General features: G+C 38.2%; 1 protein-coding gene across 2 annotated transcripts in view; it reads left to right on the top strand.

Annotated features, from left to right (window-relative positions):
• KIAA0825 (KIAA0825 ortholog) overlaps positions 1-14,866 on the top strand; it is a 446,146-nt gene that overhangs the window by 222,766 nt on the left and 208,514 nt on the right. For both annotated transcript variants that reach the window (XM_064274127.1, XM_023547725.2), the window contains exons 19-20: positions 8,124-8,285; positions 10,080-10,174. In XM_064274127.1, the coding sequence (XP_064130197.1) occupies positions 8,124-8,285; positions 10,080-10,174 (257 nt within the window). The remainder of the gene's footprint in view (positions 1-8,123; positions 8,286-10,079; positions 10,175-14,866) is intronic.

Below are 14,866 nucleotides of genomic sequence, written 5' to 3'. Positions count from 1 at the left end.
TGATTCCCACTCATAGCGACCCTATAGGACAGAGTAGAACTGCCCCAGAGGGTTTCCAAGGAGGAGCTGGTAGATTCAAACTGCCAACATTTTGGTTAGCAGCCGAGGTCTTAAACACTAACCCCCACTGAATATATTTACTGTTGTGCCAATATCTATTGAATACAATGTTAAGCTAAGTACTTGGTGGTTTATTGAGCTAAGTGAGATGAGACACAGTGCTGCAAGGTAAGAAACATAGTGTAAGGTAAGGCTAGAACCAAAGAAAATAGACCTATGTCTTGTGACTATAAAAAAAGCACACACACATACACACACAGGCAATAAACCTAAACAACCATACAAGGGTGACTAAGCAACTAGTATAGTACTTACGGCTGCTTTTATAGATACTGGGAGGCATTCTTATCTTATAGATGAAATAGCCTTGTGATTTTTGCCCATTTGATGAGTAGTAACCGGTTCTTTCTGGTTAGAACCCCCGCTGAGAATTTGTATTTCTACCTCAGATATACTGAATCAGAATCTGCATTTTAATATTTTAACAAATTCTCAGCAGGGGTTCCAAATGGAACAAACTGGTTTGAGGCCCTGGAGTAATGTTATGAGTCTTTAGCACTTTCAGGTATGCTGCTAAATATTATTTGAAAATATCTTTTAAATATAGAAGCATTTATGGGTGTAGGCCTGGGTGAGAGAAAGAATGGGTACCATTGATAGAAACAGAAAAGTTATGAGGGAAATGAGTCTAAAGATGTTTTGCCTTTGAGGTAAAGATGTCCAAGCTAAGTGTCCAGTTGGTAGTTGAAGAGCTTGGTCCAGAACACAGGTGAGAGAAACTGTGCCTCTAGAGTTGGTAGTCTACAATGAATATGGTAGTTGAGTTCATGAGATGGGAGGAGCTCTTCAGTGGAGGGAAATAGACAAATAGTAGAGAAATAAACTTTGAAGTAACTACCAGACAGGGAGCGTATTTAAGAAAGAACGGAAGCTGTCTCAAGAAATATACCAGATTTGGGCTTCCTGGCCCACGGAGGGAGAAAGCTATGTGCCTTTGGGCAGGAGGCTTGCTGGCAGAGTAGGGTGCCTCTGGGCACTTGGTGGAGCTAAGTTTGTCTACCCATGGAGCTAGAAGTGAGCACCTTCAGCTGATGCTTAGTGGCAGAGTGGGGTGCCCCTGGGTACTTATCAACAGAGCCAAAAGAGCTTTGCAACACTTGCCCAAGTAGGGCAGAAACTGGGCTGAGAGGCTGAGGGCCAGGGAGAGACCTACCTGTGGCTACAGCTGAGAAGAGGCTGTCCTGATGGCAGAGTTGTATCCTGAGTGTTCCCGAAGGTGAATTGTAACCAGTTACCTCCCTAATAAACCCCGTAACTGTAGGTGAGGGGAGGGCAGGGAGGGAGGGGAAAAAGAAAGAAAAACATACCAAATTAATAGTAAATCTGGTTAAAGCATGTCACAGAAAAGGAATCTGAAGCTTTTAAGAAAGGGTAGGGTCAGGAGTCCCTGGGTGGTGTAAATGGTTAAGTGCATGGCTCCTAACTGAAAGACTGGAGGTTCCATTCCATCCAAAGGCGCATCGGAAGAAAGGCCTAGTGATCTACTTCCAAAAAAATAGCCATTGAAAACTCTACAGAGCACAGTTCTACTCACACACGGAGTTGCCATGAGTCAGAATCAACTCCACGACAACTGGTTGGTAGTGACAAGTGTCAATACAGCAGAGAGATCAGAGAGAGCAAAAAGGGAGAAAACACGATTGTGTTGCTACTTGCAGCCGAACCCTTTCTCTTTTTGAGTAGTGGAAACAAAGGAAGTCTAAATTCCTTTGTTCCATGTAAGGGTAAATTAAAGAGGCCGGAAACCCTGGTGGTGTAATAGTTGAGAGCTACGGCTGCTAACCAAAACATGGGCAGTTCAAACCCACCAGGTGGTCCTTGGAAACCCTATGGGGAAGTTCTGTTCTGTCCTACAGGTTCACTATGAGTCAGAATTGACTCAACGGCAATGGGCTTGGGCTTGGTGGCTCGACAGTCAAGCACTTGGCTGCTAACCCAAAGATCAGCAGTTTGAACCCACCCAGAGGCTCTGCAGGAGAAAGAATTGGTGGTCTGCTTTTGTAGAGATTATAGCCAAGAAAACCCTATGGGGCAGCTCTACTCTGTTACATGAGGTCTCTATGAGCTGGATAGACTCTATGGCACCCAACAACAAAGGGGAAAGAGTTACATTAGCCAAAACAAAGTAATTTTTTCAATGAATGTAGTTTACTTCTTTTTCAAATTTTACTTGCATAAATCATGATGGTGAAAATTTTTTCCCTGTCCAATATCTAATTCTAGGCAATAAATTATTTTTCTGATGGCTTTATTATTATCTAATAATATTTAGTAAAAAAAAAACAAAACCCATATATGTGGTGGCACTCCGTTGGACACTACAGAATTAATTTTTCTAAAGAGAAATGGTTGACAACCAGAAAATTTAAGAAATGACTATCTTTGTTGTTAAGTAATGGTTTCTTTACGTATGTAGGGCTTCAGGATTTGAAATTTGCCTTCCGCGGTGAGTGTGGTATACATTCTCTATTCATAAAGTTATAGAGGCACAGGGAAAAAGCGCAGTGAGCCAGACCAGAGATGTGGCTTCTCGTCCTGACTTTACCACTCACTCCTGTGTGACCACAGACCTTTCGGAGCCAATCATTGAGTGTGATGTTGGACTTGTTGTTAGCTACCGTTGAGTCAGCCCTAATTCATGGCAAGCCCTTGCATAATGGAATTGGACTGTTGTGATTGATAGGATTTTCATTCGCTGATTTTAGGAAGTAGATCGCCAGGCTTTTCTTCCTGGTATCCGGCTATTATTGTTGTTGTTAGGTGCCATCAAGTTGGTACAACTCATAGTGACCTTATGTATAACAAAATGAAACACTGCCCAGTCCTGAGCCAGCCTCACAATCGTCGTTATGTTTTAGTCCATTGTTGTAGCCACTGTGTCAGTCTATCTCATTGAGTGTCTTGCTCTTTTTTGCTAACCCTACACTTTACGGCACTGGGTTTTTTTGGGGGTCCACTTTACCAAGTGTTATGGAATGAATTGTGTCCCCCCAAAATGTGTGTAAACTTGACTAGGCCAAGTTTCCCAGTATTGTATGATTGTCCACATTTTGTCTTCTGATGTGATTTTCCTATGTGATGTAAATCCTATCCCTAAGGTGTTGATGAGATGAGATTAGTGGCAGTTATGTTAATGAGGCAGCACCCAATGTACAGGATTAGGTTGTGTCTTTAAAGAAATATAAAAGAGAGAAGTGAGCAGAGAGACAGGGGGACCTCATACTACCAAGAAAGTAGTGCCAGAAGCACAGCCTGTCCTTTGGACCTAGGGTTCCTGTGAGGAGAAGCTCCTGGATCAGGGGAAGATTGATGACAAGGACCTTCCTCCTAGAGCTGACATCCCCTGGATGTGGCACCCTGAATATAGACTTTTAGCCTCCTAGACTGTGAGAGAATAAATTTCTCTTTGTTAAAACCACCCACTTGTGGTATTTCTGTTATAGCAGCACTAGGTAAGACACCAAGCATGATGTCCTTCTTCAGGGACTGGGCCCTTTTGATAACATGTCCAGAGTACTTGAGATGAAATCTCACCATCCTGGCTTCCAAGGAGCATTCTGACTGTATTTCTTCCAAGTAGACTTGTCTGTTCTTCTGGCAGTCCATGGTATATTCAATATTCTTCACCAACACCATAATTCAAAGTCATCAATTCTTCTTCACTCTTCCTTATTCACTGTCCAGCTTTCCAATGCATATGAGGCGACTGAAAATATCATGACTTGGGTCAGATGCACTGTAGTCTTCAAAGTGACGTCTTTGCATTTTAACACTTTGAAAAGGTCTTTTGCAGGAGGTTTGCTCAATGCAATGCAGCATTTAATTTCCTGACTGCTGCTTCCATGGGGATTGATTACAGATCCAAGTAAAATGAAATCCATGACAACATCAATCTTTTCTCCATTTATCATGATGTTGCTTATAGGTCCAGTTGTGAGAATTTTTGTTTTCTTTATGTTGAGGTGTAATCCATACTGAAAGCTGTAATCTTTGATCTTCATCAGTAAGTGCTTCAAGTCCTCTTCACTTTCAGCAAGCCAGGTTGTAACATCTGCGTATCACAGGTTGTTAATGAGTCTTCTTCTAATCCTGATGCCACATTGTTCTTTATATAATCTGTCTTCTTAGATTATTGTCCAGCATACAGATGGAATAAGTATGGTGAAAGGAGGATGCAAGCCTCAGGCACACCTTTCCTGATTTTAAACCATGCAGTATCCTCTTGCTCTGAACAACTGCTTCTTGATCTATGTATACATTCCACATGAGCACAATTAAGTGTCCTGGAATTCCCATTCTTCTCAGTGTTATAATTTGTTATGATCCACACAGTTGAATGCCTTTGCATAGTCAGTGAAACACAGGCAAACATTTCTGATATTCTCTTCTTTCAGCCAAGAACCATCTGGCATCAGCATAATATCCCTTATTCCATGTCCTCTTCTGAATCTGGTAGTCTTGCTAATCAAGATGACTTTAAATTATCTTTAGCTAAAATCTAAAGGCCGATGCATATGTTAGTTTGTCATACTGTTGCAATTGTGTTTGAATGATCTTCAGCAAAATGACACAGTGGTTAAGAGCTTGGCTGCAAACGAAAATGTTGGCAGTTGGAATCCACCGCTCCTTGGAAACCCTATGAAGCAGTTCTACTCTATCCTATAGGGTAGCTGTGGGTCAGAATCGATTCTGACTGTAATGGGGTTTTGTGTGTGTGTGATATTAATGATGTTGCTCAATAATTTCCGAATTCTGCTGGATCAGCTTTCTTTGAAATGGTCACTAATATGGATCTCTTCCAATTGGTTGGCCAGGTAGCTATCTTCTAAATTTCTTAGCATGGATAAGTCAGCACCTCTAGCTGTACATCCATTTGTTGAAACATCTCAATTGGTATTCCATTAATTCCTGGAGCCTTGTTTTTTGCCAATGTTTTCAGGGCAGCTTGGACTTCTTCCTTCAATACCATCGGTTCTTCATCATTTGCTACCTCTGAAATGGTTGAACATTGAACAATTCTTTTTGGTACAGTGACTCTGTGTATTCCTTCCATCTGCTTTGATACTTCCTATGTCATTCAATATTTTGCTGAAAGAATCCTTCAAAATTGCAACTTGAGTCTTCATTTTTTTCTTCAGTTCTTTCAGCTTAAGAAATGCCAAGCCTGTTCGATCCCTTTTGGTTTTCTAACTCCAGTTCTTTGCACATTTCCATTATAATATTCTATCTTGTATTCTCAAGCTGTTCCTTGAAATCTGTTCAGAATTTTTACTTCATCAATTCTTCCTTTAGCTTTAGCAAGTTTCAGAGTCTCTTCTGACATCCATTTTGGTCTTTTCTTTCTTTCCTGTCTTTTTAATGACCTTTTGTCTTCTTCATGTATGATGTCCTTGATGTCTTCCCACAATTTTTCTGGTCTTCGGTCATTAGTGTTCAACGGGTCAAATCTATTCTTGATGGCCTCCAAATTCGGTAGAATATACTCGAGGTTATACTTTGGCTCTTGTGGACTTGTTTTAATTTTCTTCAGCTTCAACTTGAACCTGGAAATAAGCAATTGATGATCTGTTCTGCAGTCAGCCCCAGCCTTGTTCTGACCAATGATATCGAGCTTTTCCATTGTCTCTTTCAATAGATACAGTCTATTTGATTCCTATGTATTCTGTTTGGCGAAGTCCATGTGTGTAGTTGCTGTTTATGTTCTTAAAATAAGTATTTGTAACGAAGAATTCTTTGATCTCACAAAATTCTATCATGTGATCTCCGTGGTCATTTCTGTAAAGGCCATATTTTCCAACCAGCAATCCTTTGTTTCCAACTTTCGCGTTCCAATCACCAGTAATTATCAATGCATCTTGGTTGTATGTTTGATCAATTTCAGGCTACAGAAGTTGGCAAAAATCTTCAGTTTCCTCATCTTTGGCCTTAGTGGTTGGTGTGTAAATTTCAGTAATAATTGTATTAATTGGTCTTCCTTGTAGGTTTATGGATATTATCCTATCACAGAGTTGTACTTCAGAATAGATCTTAAAATGTTGTTTTTGAAGATAAATTTGACTATATTCCTCTTCAATTTGTCATTCCTGGCATAGTAGATCATATGATTGTCTGATTCAAAATCAGTCCACTTGTGGCACAGTGGTTAAGAGCCATGGGCAGCTAACCAAAGGTCAGCGGTTCAAATCCACCAGCCTCTCCTTGGAAACACTATGGGGCAGTTGTCCTCTGTCCTATAGGGTGACTATAAGTTGGAATTGACTTGATTACAGTGGGTTTGGTTTTGGGTTTTAATGCTTAAGGTATCAGTCTTTATGCATTTTTGACAACTTTCAATTTTCCTAGATTCATATTTTATACATTCCATGTTCCAATTATCAATGGATGTTTGCAGCTGTTTCTTCTCATTTTGAATCATGCCACAACAGCAAATGAAGGTCCTGAAAGCTTGACTCCATCCATGTCATTAAGGTCAACTCTACTTAAAGGAGGCAGCTCTTTCTCAGTTATATTTGGAGTGCTTCCCAACCTGAGGGGCTCATCTTCTGGCACTATATCAGACAGTGGTCCACTGCTATTCATAAGATTTTCACTAGCCAATTTTTTCAGAAGTAGAGTGCCAAACCCTTTTTCCTTGTCTGTCTTAGTCTGGAAGCTCAGCTGAAACTTGTCCACCAAGAGTGACCCTGCTGGTATTTGAAACACCAGTGGCAAAGCTTCCAGTATCACAGCAATACACAAGCCATCACAGTATAACAAATTGACAGACAGGTGGTGGGAGGTTCTCAAACTTTAAGGTGCCTACTGATCTCCTAGGAAACCTTGTTAAAGGCAGATTCTGATTGGGTGGGGCTTCTGATTCTGCTTTTCTAACAAATTCACAAGGAATGCTGACTCAGTTGGTCTAAGGACCACACTTTGTGTAGCAAGGGTTTTCTAGGTGATCACTGAAGTTCTACTCAGCTCTAACATTCTAACTTTAATCCTAACCCTAAAAAAAAAAAAAAAAAAAAAAAAACCTTGCTTAAAAAATTATACTGATATACCAAAAATCAGGAAAAGAATATTTATTTTATTTTTTTAGTGACTTGCTTATGAATAATAAATATTTGATAACTTATGAGTGATTTTTTGTCATTTTTATTTGTTGCTTACAGAAGGAGACCCATAAAATAGATTAGGATTTTTCACTCTATTTACTTACGGATAGAAAATCATGTATAATAGATCGACTCATTTGCCCAGGCTGTCACTAGCAGTTGGGTATTAGAAATACATATTTTGAGCTTCTATTGAACTTGATATTTTTCAGTGCACAGCATAGAAACAGAGTTGAGGAGATTGCATTATATTTAATTCAGCAGAGAATGAGACTGTTCACAGTAAAATCCCTGGTGGTGCAACGGTTAAGCACTCAGCTGCTAGCTGAAAAGTTGATGGTTCGAACTCAGCCAGCAGCTCCACAGAAGAAAGAGCTGGTGATCTGCTTCCATAAAGATTACAGCCAAGAAAATCCAATGGGACGATTCTACTCTGTCACATGGAGTCACTATGAGTTGGAATTGACTTGACAGTATCCAACTGTGTTCTGCTGAGCCTGGAGTAGGTAGCAATTACACTTAATGAATAAATGAGCAATCTTGTACTGTGAGTAATCATGCACCTGAGTTGAAAAAGTCTTGGTAACCAGACATGTTAACACATGAACCAATGAAAAAACAACGCTTGTTAAGAAGATTCTGACATACTGAGCATACATTCATTCCATAAGAGTTTGTTACTTGGTCTTCTAATCTGTAATATATATTAGGTGAACCTGTTTTTGATGCGTTTATTGCAATGCTCTGCTATGGATCTTCTGAAAATGTATTCTGTCCTGAGGCAAGTAATACACTGGAACCTATCAGGTGTGTTGAAAGGATACATTTGGATATCGACCAGTTTATTTTTAAAGAGAATGTATGCTCATCACCATCACGACTTGTAAATTTTTTTTTTCCTTGAAGGAATATTTAAAAGAACAGCTGTTTTCAATGAGTGGTTCAGAGGAAAAGCCATTATCCATCCGACCTTTAAAGACAATGACATTGAGGAGTATGGACGATGAGCCTTCTGCCTTTAACCCTTTCCATGTGTATAAGGTGTTTAGTGAAAACATGCTAGATCAGGTATGTGGACATGAAATGGTAAATTCAATCTAAATGTGTGCTTCCTTTACACAAGTTTAAAAAAAAAAAAAAAAGCCTTGCCTTTCAACATTTACCCATAAACTTTTTGCTAAGAAACAAAAGACCTTGTCCTTATTTGCATGGTCTGCACAAATTGACTTGGAAAAAGTTATTTTACCTTCTTTTTATTTGTCAAACTGATTCATTGGTTTGGTCTGTAAAACTTAATCTCTGACCAGGTCAGTTTACCATGGGCAGAGCAAACATCTGTTAGGCTGTGTCTATAGAAGGTCAGAGGGACTAGGCATTTCACTGATTTGCTGCCCTCCTGATTCACTGCTCTCCCACCCTCAATACACACACTTACAAAATTCCTTGCAATCTTTATGAATGTATCGGGTAAATTGGTAAATAGTTGACTTTAAAATTATTTATAAATAGAGCACTAAGTTTCTATTTTGAAGGGCATAAGGTAAATTGGCTTTTTATAACCTAAACACATTCCCAAATTTATAATGAATTTGCTACCGATCTTAAAATTAGGCTGTTTGGAACAAAACCAATGTAATAAATGCCATACTTTTTTTCAGTGTCAGATTATGCCATTGTTGAAGCTGCATATTTCAATAGTTATATCAAAAAGATCATCTTTATGCCAAAGTACTTGAAATGTAAAGTTGCTTTTGCTTTCTTCATTCTTTTGGTGGTTTTTTCCAGAAGGCTCTTGACAGACAATTTGAACTAACAGGGCAGAAGAGAAGGATTGCTTGACCTAGAGCTCTGATGAAAATAAGAATTAAAACAATGGCCTAATTCTGGATGCAGATAATATTTTACCATGCCTGTTACAGCTCTAGTCTACATTCATCAATACTGTAGTAGAATAAGACCTTCAAATGCTGACAACCCAGGGCAGAATTCTCCTGCTATATGACAGTATTGTAGTGCTTGATTAATCAGCAGGTGACAGGGGATAGTTCTTGTTGGATTTTCAACATTGGTCTGGACTCTTGGTATCAACACTATTCAGTTTTAAGCAGTATATGCATCTATAATACTTTAGAACAAAATAGATTGTATACGTTTGAGTTTTTTGGCTACTTTTCTTTGTTGTACATTAGATTGCTCCAAACCATAAATAGTCATTGTAGCTGTTAAATTATCCTTACTTCATTTAAGTAAGCGGCGTGTTTTATTGCATTCTGAATTATGAGATTATTTTTCACAGTAATTTTTCTCTTTGGTTGTGAAATTATCTACTAAGTGAGAAAAAATGTCATTTATGTTATTTATATTTACTGGTCCTTGTAAACTCCCCTTTGATGCATTTCTTAACCAAAAGAGATAATATTAATATCACGCCCTAATAAAGCTGTGTCTTATAATTTGAAACTTAACACTTCCAAGGTTGTTTTTTAAATCAACCTTACAGGTGCTGAAAGAAACTGTAAATTGTTATGATATGTAAAAAAGTTGCTAATTGTTGTATTTTCCTTTGCAAAGAGTCTCAGAGAAACTTTTTCGGGGAAATGCCATTAACATTTGGAATAATGACTCAAGAAATTGATTTATATTTTTATAAATAGTGACTACATCCCCAAATGGATTTATCAATTAATTGCTGTCTTATAGGGATAAAACCTTCTTCTGCAGACATGATTGATGTTATCTGTCTTAGTCCTTGTTCCGGACCCCCCTCCTTCTTCGTTAGTGTATCACAGCTGGAGCTTTAATTTACTGATCATATTAACTCTGATTAATAACTAACAATAGCATCTTCTCATTTATCAACAGTCAGCCATCACAAAATGGAACTGGAATTGGTCAAACTTGCTGCCAAATTATCTGGGACTGGATAAAATGACCTTCAGTGCATTGCTCAAAAACAGGTAATAAGATTGGGGATCTTGGGGACCTGGTTGGGGAAAAAGGTTACATACATTTTTTTACCAGCATATTTTTTAGAAAAGTGAAAACATGACATTGACAGGGGAGTCTCTTTTATTTTCTCGTTCTCTGGTCTCTCTTCTAAAAAGAATCGCTAAAGTTATATGAAATATACTTTCTAAATGCTGTTTTTCCATAGTAAGCTTTTGCAAAGGGCAGTTAAATTCTTTTCTGAGATGAACTCAATTGATTTTAGTCTGGATTTCAAGTATAGTTGACTTTGTGTATCTAATAGTTTAGTACTGTAAACACCAGACGTTATAGACTTGAATGTCATTATAATACTACACCTTTGTTTACAAACAATTTAATGAATGCATACAAAATGCCAAGCCAAATCAACTAGTCTAGTCAGGGGAAACATATAAGTAAAACTGTTGTGATTGAATTTTTCACTTTTCAGCCAGTTATTTTGGCACAACAGGGCAACCCAATAAAATTGTAATCTAATTTCAGCCTAGGAACCCACACATGTAATTTGTTTTGCACAAAAGTATTCACATTTTATTTATATTTTGGATCAATTAACATGTTTTATACCTTTAAAGTTTTCAGTGAAAAACTGTAAAGTTTACATTTTAAAAATTAGATTTTCCTATCAACCTTCACATTTTTAAATAAGATACATATGTATATGACTCTTTATTGTTTAAGTATCATGTGCTTGATTATAGCTGAGTATGAGAAAAATCTCCTATACCATGTTTATGATGTAGAGTGGATTTTCATATCTTTTTGCCAAAAATCAAGTATCATTTTTCCTGAAAGACAATAATGACAGTGACATAGTAGAATTGTCAAACCATCCTTGAGAAATTGGGGTACATATAAGAAATTGCAGTATTCCCCCAATGGAGGTAAAAAAAAAAAAAAAAAAGGGGGCAGGTTTATTACCAATTAAAATTGTGGCTTCGATGTATGGTCACAGTGAATTTCTTAATATGTCACCCCTGAATTAAGCTCATGCACTCATTATGAGCAGAATTGAATAATCTAGAAGCTTCCACACCAAGGGCAGAGCCTTCCCCCAGCAATCCTACCACCTGGCAGACAGCAGTCCAGAATGTACCCTGTGCGTGCAAAAGTCCCCTGGAGATGTTCGTCAACTCTCCCAAAGCTGCTTGGAGAGGTGGGAGGTGAAGGTGGTAGAGGAGAGGCCAGGTCCTCTGTTGAAACTACAGTTACATGATGTTTACACAATAGTAAATATCCATCTGGAAACAAACTAACAAAGGTAAGTCATTTTTTCTGCTATTTGGAAATATTTAAGTTTATGTAGATTAACCGTGTTATGATATTTTACTAAATTTTTCAACTGTGAATTGCTGCTTCCAATTCAATAAATGGTATTGTAGGGGCGAGAAAGAGATGCTAGCACATCCTTCAAAACACACTGCATTTGCTCTGTGTAATATTCACTGTTAAGTGAATTTGTGTTTCAAGCAAAAATGCATATTATTATTTTTGTTTAACAGTTTTAGATGCATTTATTAGGTCGCTTTATTAAAGTCTGTTTCCCTGAGATATTATGTACGATAGTGAGTGGGAAGAAAGAACTCCCACAAACTTAGCCAGAAATAACAGGTCAAAACAGTTCTCTTGGAAAGGGGTCATGAATTTTTAATAGAAACAGCTAGAATCTCATCTTAATAAGAACCTTAGATTTTTAAAAGAATGCTATCAAAAGCATTCTACTCCAAACTACCACATACCACAAGCTACAATGAACGTAATTGGTTTATCTTAGGATGAAAGACACCTAACAGTTTTTAATCTCTTCTAGCACTTCCCCTTTTATTTAAAAAATATTGTCTATGAGATGTAACTGGTAAAGAAATTGTTTCTTTTATTTCCTCTAAGAGACTCTTTTGTTTGAACTTGTCTGAGAATGCTGATTTTATTTTAGTGCATTGAATTTTTGACATCGTTATAAGAAAGATACATATTTCAAAATGAGACCACAGGACATAGAGTTTTTAGATTGAGAGTTATATATGCCAATTCTCTATATTTTGTACCTGTAACCATGTTCTTTAGAGGTAGACAGAACCAGAACTGGAGGAGAGAACCCAGAGCAGCTCAGCTAAACAAGCCAGGAGAACTCACTGATTAAATAAGCCACTTGTCTCTTTTTTCTCCCTTTATTGGCAATACGTTTGTACTACTCTATCGCTAAAACACTATGGTCTAGTATATGTATGAGGTTGGAATGCTGTCTGAGGACATAATATTAGAGAGAAAGTGAACCTAAATAACACAGGTATGGAAAAAGCTCAGGAGAAGAAATCTTCTAATTCAGCTCCTAAATTCCTTTGTGTCTGGTCTTAAGCTTCAATATAATAAGCAGACCATCTGTGGACTTACTCCCCCAAGACCACAAATGCCTGGAGTGAACCAGATCTCCCTCACTCCCAAAACAGGATGAAGATGGGCAGCCAAGATCCCTGGGTTCTCAGGCCAGTCCTGTTGTGAGCTTACCTTACAGAAGTTATCTAAATTGTTTGATTTTGGGTTTCCTTTTGTTTAAAATGAAATAATGATAATTACATATCTACTTCATGGGGATTGTTGGGACAATCAAGAATGTTAAAGGATATGAAAGTATCCCTGAACATTGAAACCACAATACATATTTAGAAAAGTAGTAACACTAGCACACAGCAGCTGTGTTAAATGTCTGGCCAGGTAAAGTAACAAAAAAAGGCCATTATGAGTTAGCCGAGAACTGGAGGTACATGTAACCATCCAGTTAGACCACCAAGGTTATGTACGTTCTAGGCCTAGACCGATATTGAGGGTCAGGAAAAGCATCAGGCCAGAGACCAGCAGTGAGCCCAGGGGGCTGAAAGATGAAAGACACAAACAGTGGGAAAATGAGCAAGAAGGAGGGTCCAAAGGCCAGGTGAGCCTTTCGGAGTTGAAGATGTAAGAGATAAAGACTTGAGAGACAGTTTAAGCACATGATAGAGATGTGTGGTACCAAGGATATGTATATATGAAACATTACTGTCCTTTGAGTTGTTCTGTGCTGTCTCCAAAGGCAGAACAAAAAATTAAGTGGCAGCCAGTGTCCTTGGTAGGGATGTGTCCTCTGCCCACTATCTGGCCTAAATCTTTATTGGAGCAGGCTGCTATTACTTTCACCTGCCAAGTGGCTGTTGGGTTTGAGACGCCAACATTTCAGTTAGCAGGCAAGCACTTAGCCACTGCACCGTCAAGGTTCCTTTATCTCAAAATACCTCCATCCAATTCATAATGCTCCAAGTTCATTACCTTCTTCCTGTTCTTTGGGTTCTTCAAGTTCTTTCCCACTTTAGGTTCTTTGCGCTTGCTTGTTGCCTGTTTATCCTGTGCCTCCTGGTAGAATATAAATTCCATGAGAATAGGACCTTGCCTATCTTATTCCAAGTGTGTCTTTAGTACCTAGAATCGTCCCTGGGCTCAGAGTAGGCTCTGAGTAATATTTGTCAAATAAACTAGTGAACAAATGAGGAATAAGAATGCAGAGAAAGAGTCATCTCTGGCAGATAAGCAGAGAGTAGGCATTCTCTAAGTGTGCTGACGGGTTAATAGTCATGTTGGGAAAAGAAGCGTACCCTGGGAAATCTCAAGTAAAAACTGCGTGCATAAACATTTTCTTCAATTTTTCCAAATTTGTGTGACAATAAGGTTAATTAAGCTCTATATGTTTAACATCCCTGTTATTTATTATTATTATTGTTAGAAGTTCTGCTCAGATTAAAAATACAAAAAAAAAAAAAAAACTGATCATTACTTTTAAACAGTTGATCCAATTCACACCTTAGTATCTTCAGCAACATAGCATCTTCTTTCCTGCAAGATTCAGGGATCTTTGACGTTGGAGCGATGGTGTTGTTGTTTTTGGGTGCCAATTGAGTCAATTCCGATGGATAGCGACCCCATGTGACAAGAGTAGAAGTGCCCTATGGGGTTTTCTTGGCATAAGCTTTGAGGGGGCAGGTCACCAGGTCTTTCTCCCACAGTGCCGCTGGGTGGGTTTGAACAATCAACTTTTCAGTTAGCAGCTGAGGACTTAAATGTTGCGCCACCAGGGCCTTTTTATTTGAGTGATAGGATTCACATTTGTTAAATGATACTAAAGCTGCAAGCTGAAAAACTTAAAAGTATTGTGAGTGGACACAAGTATCTAACCAAGCCTTTACAAATTAATTGGAAGTGATTTTCAAGGTATTTAATATGTAACAGCTGAGACTTCAGAAAGGCGATCTTGAATATATACAAATGATATATGCCTTTCAACTTAGGAAGTTTGCCATTGTGGAAAATAAAAACTCCTTAGAGGTTCAGAAAATCCACGTATATATATCAGTTCTACACCTTTACCTTTAATGCTGTGTAAGAGTAAGTACGGTGGTCGTACATTGATCTTTTGAAATAATAACGGCACTTTTCACAGTTTCTTAGTGGTAGTTTCTTCCTTTCCTCCTGACCCACATTAAAATAAATCCAGAATACCAAACGAGAAGGTGATTGCATCTGCAGGCGAGTTCACCAAAAGGAACACTCCATTCCTTCATTGATGGCCAAGCTCCAGATTGCCATTTTGCTATTGTTTTCTTTGTCACTGGAACAAATTTATGTTGCTTCTTTTC

This window comes from Loxodonta africana, chromosome 2 (genome assembly GCF_030014295.1).
Source record: "Loxodonta africana isolate mLoxAfr1 chromosome 2, mLoxAfr1.hap2, whole genome shotgun sequence".
In the NCBI taxonomy this organism is placed as follows: Eukaryota; Metazoa; Chordata; class Mammalia; order Proboscidea; family Elephantidae; genus Loxodonta; species Loxodonta africana.
Note: the sequence above shows the minus strand (reverse complement) of the source record. Positions and strands in the feature narration are given on the sequence as shown.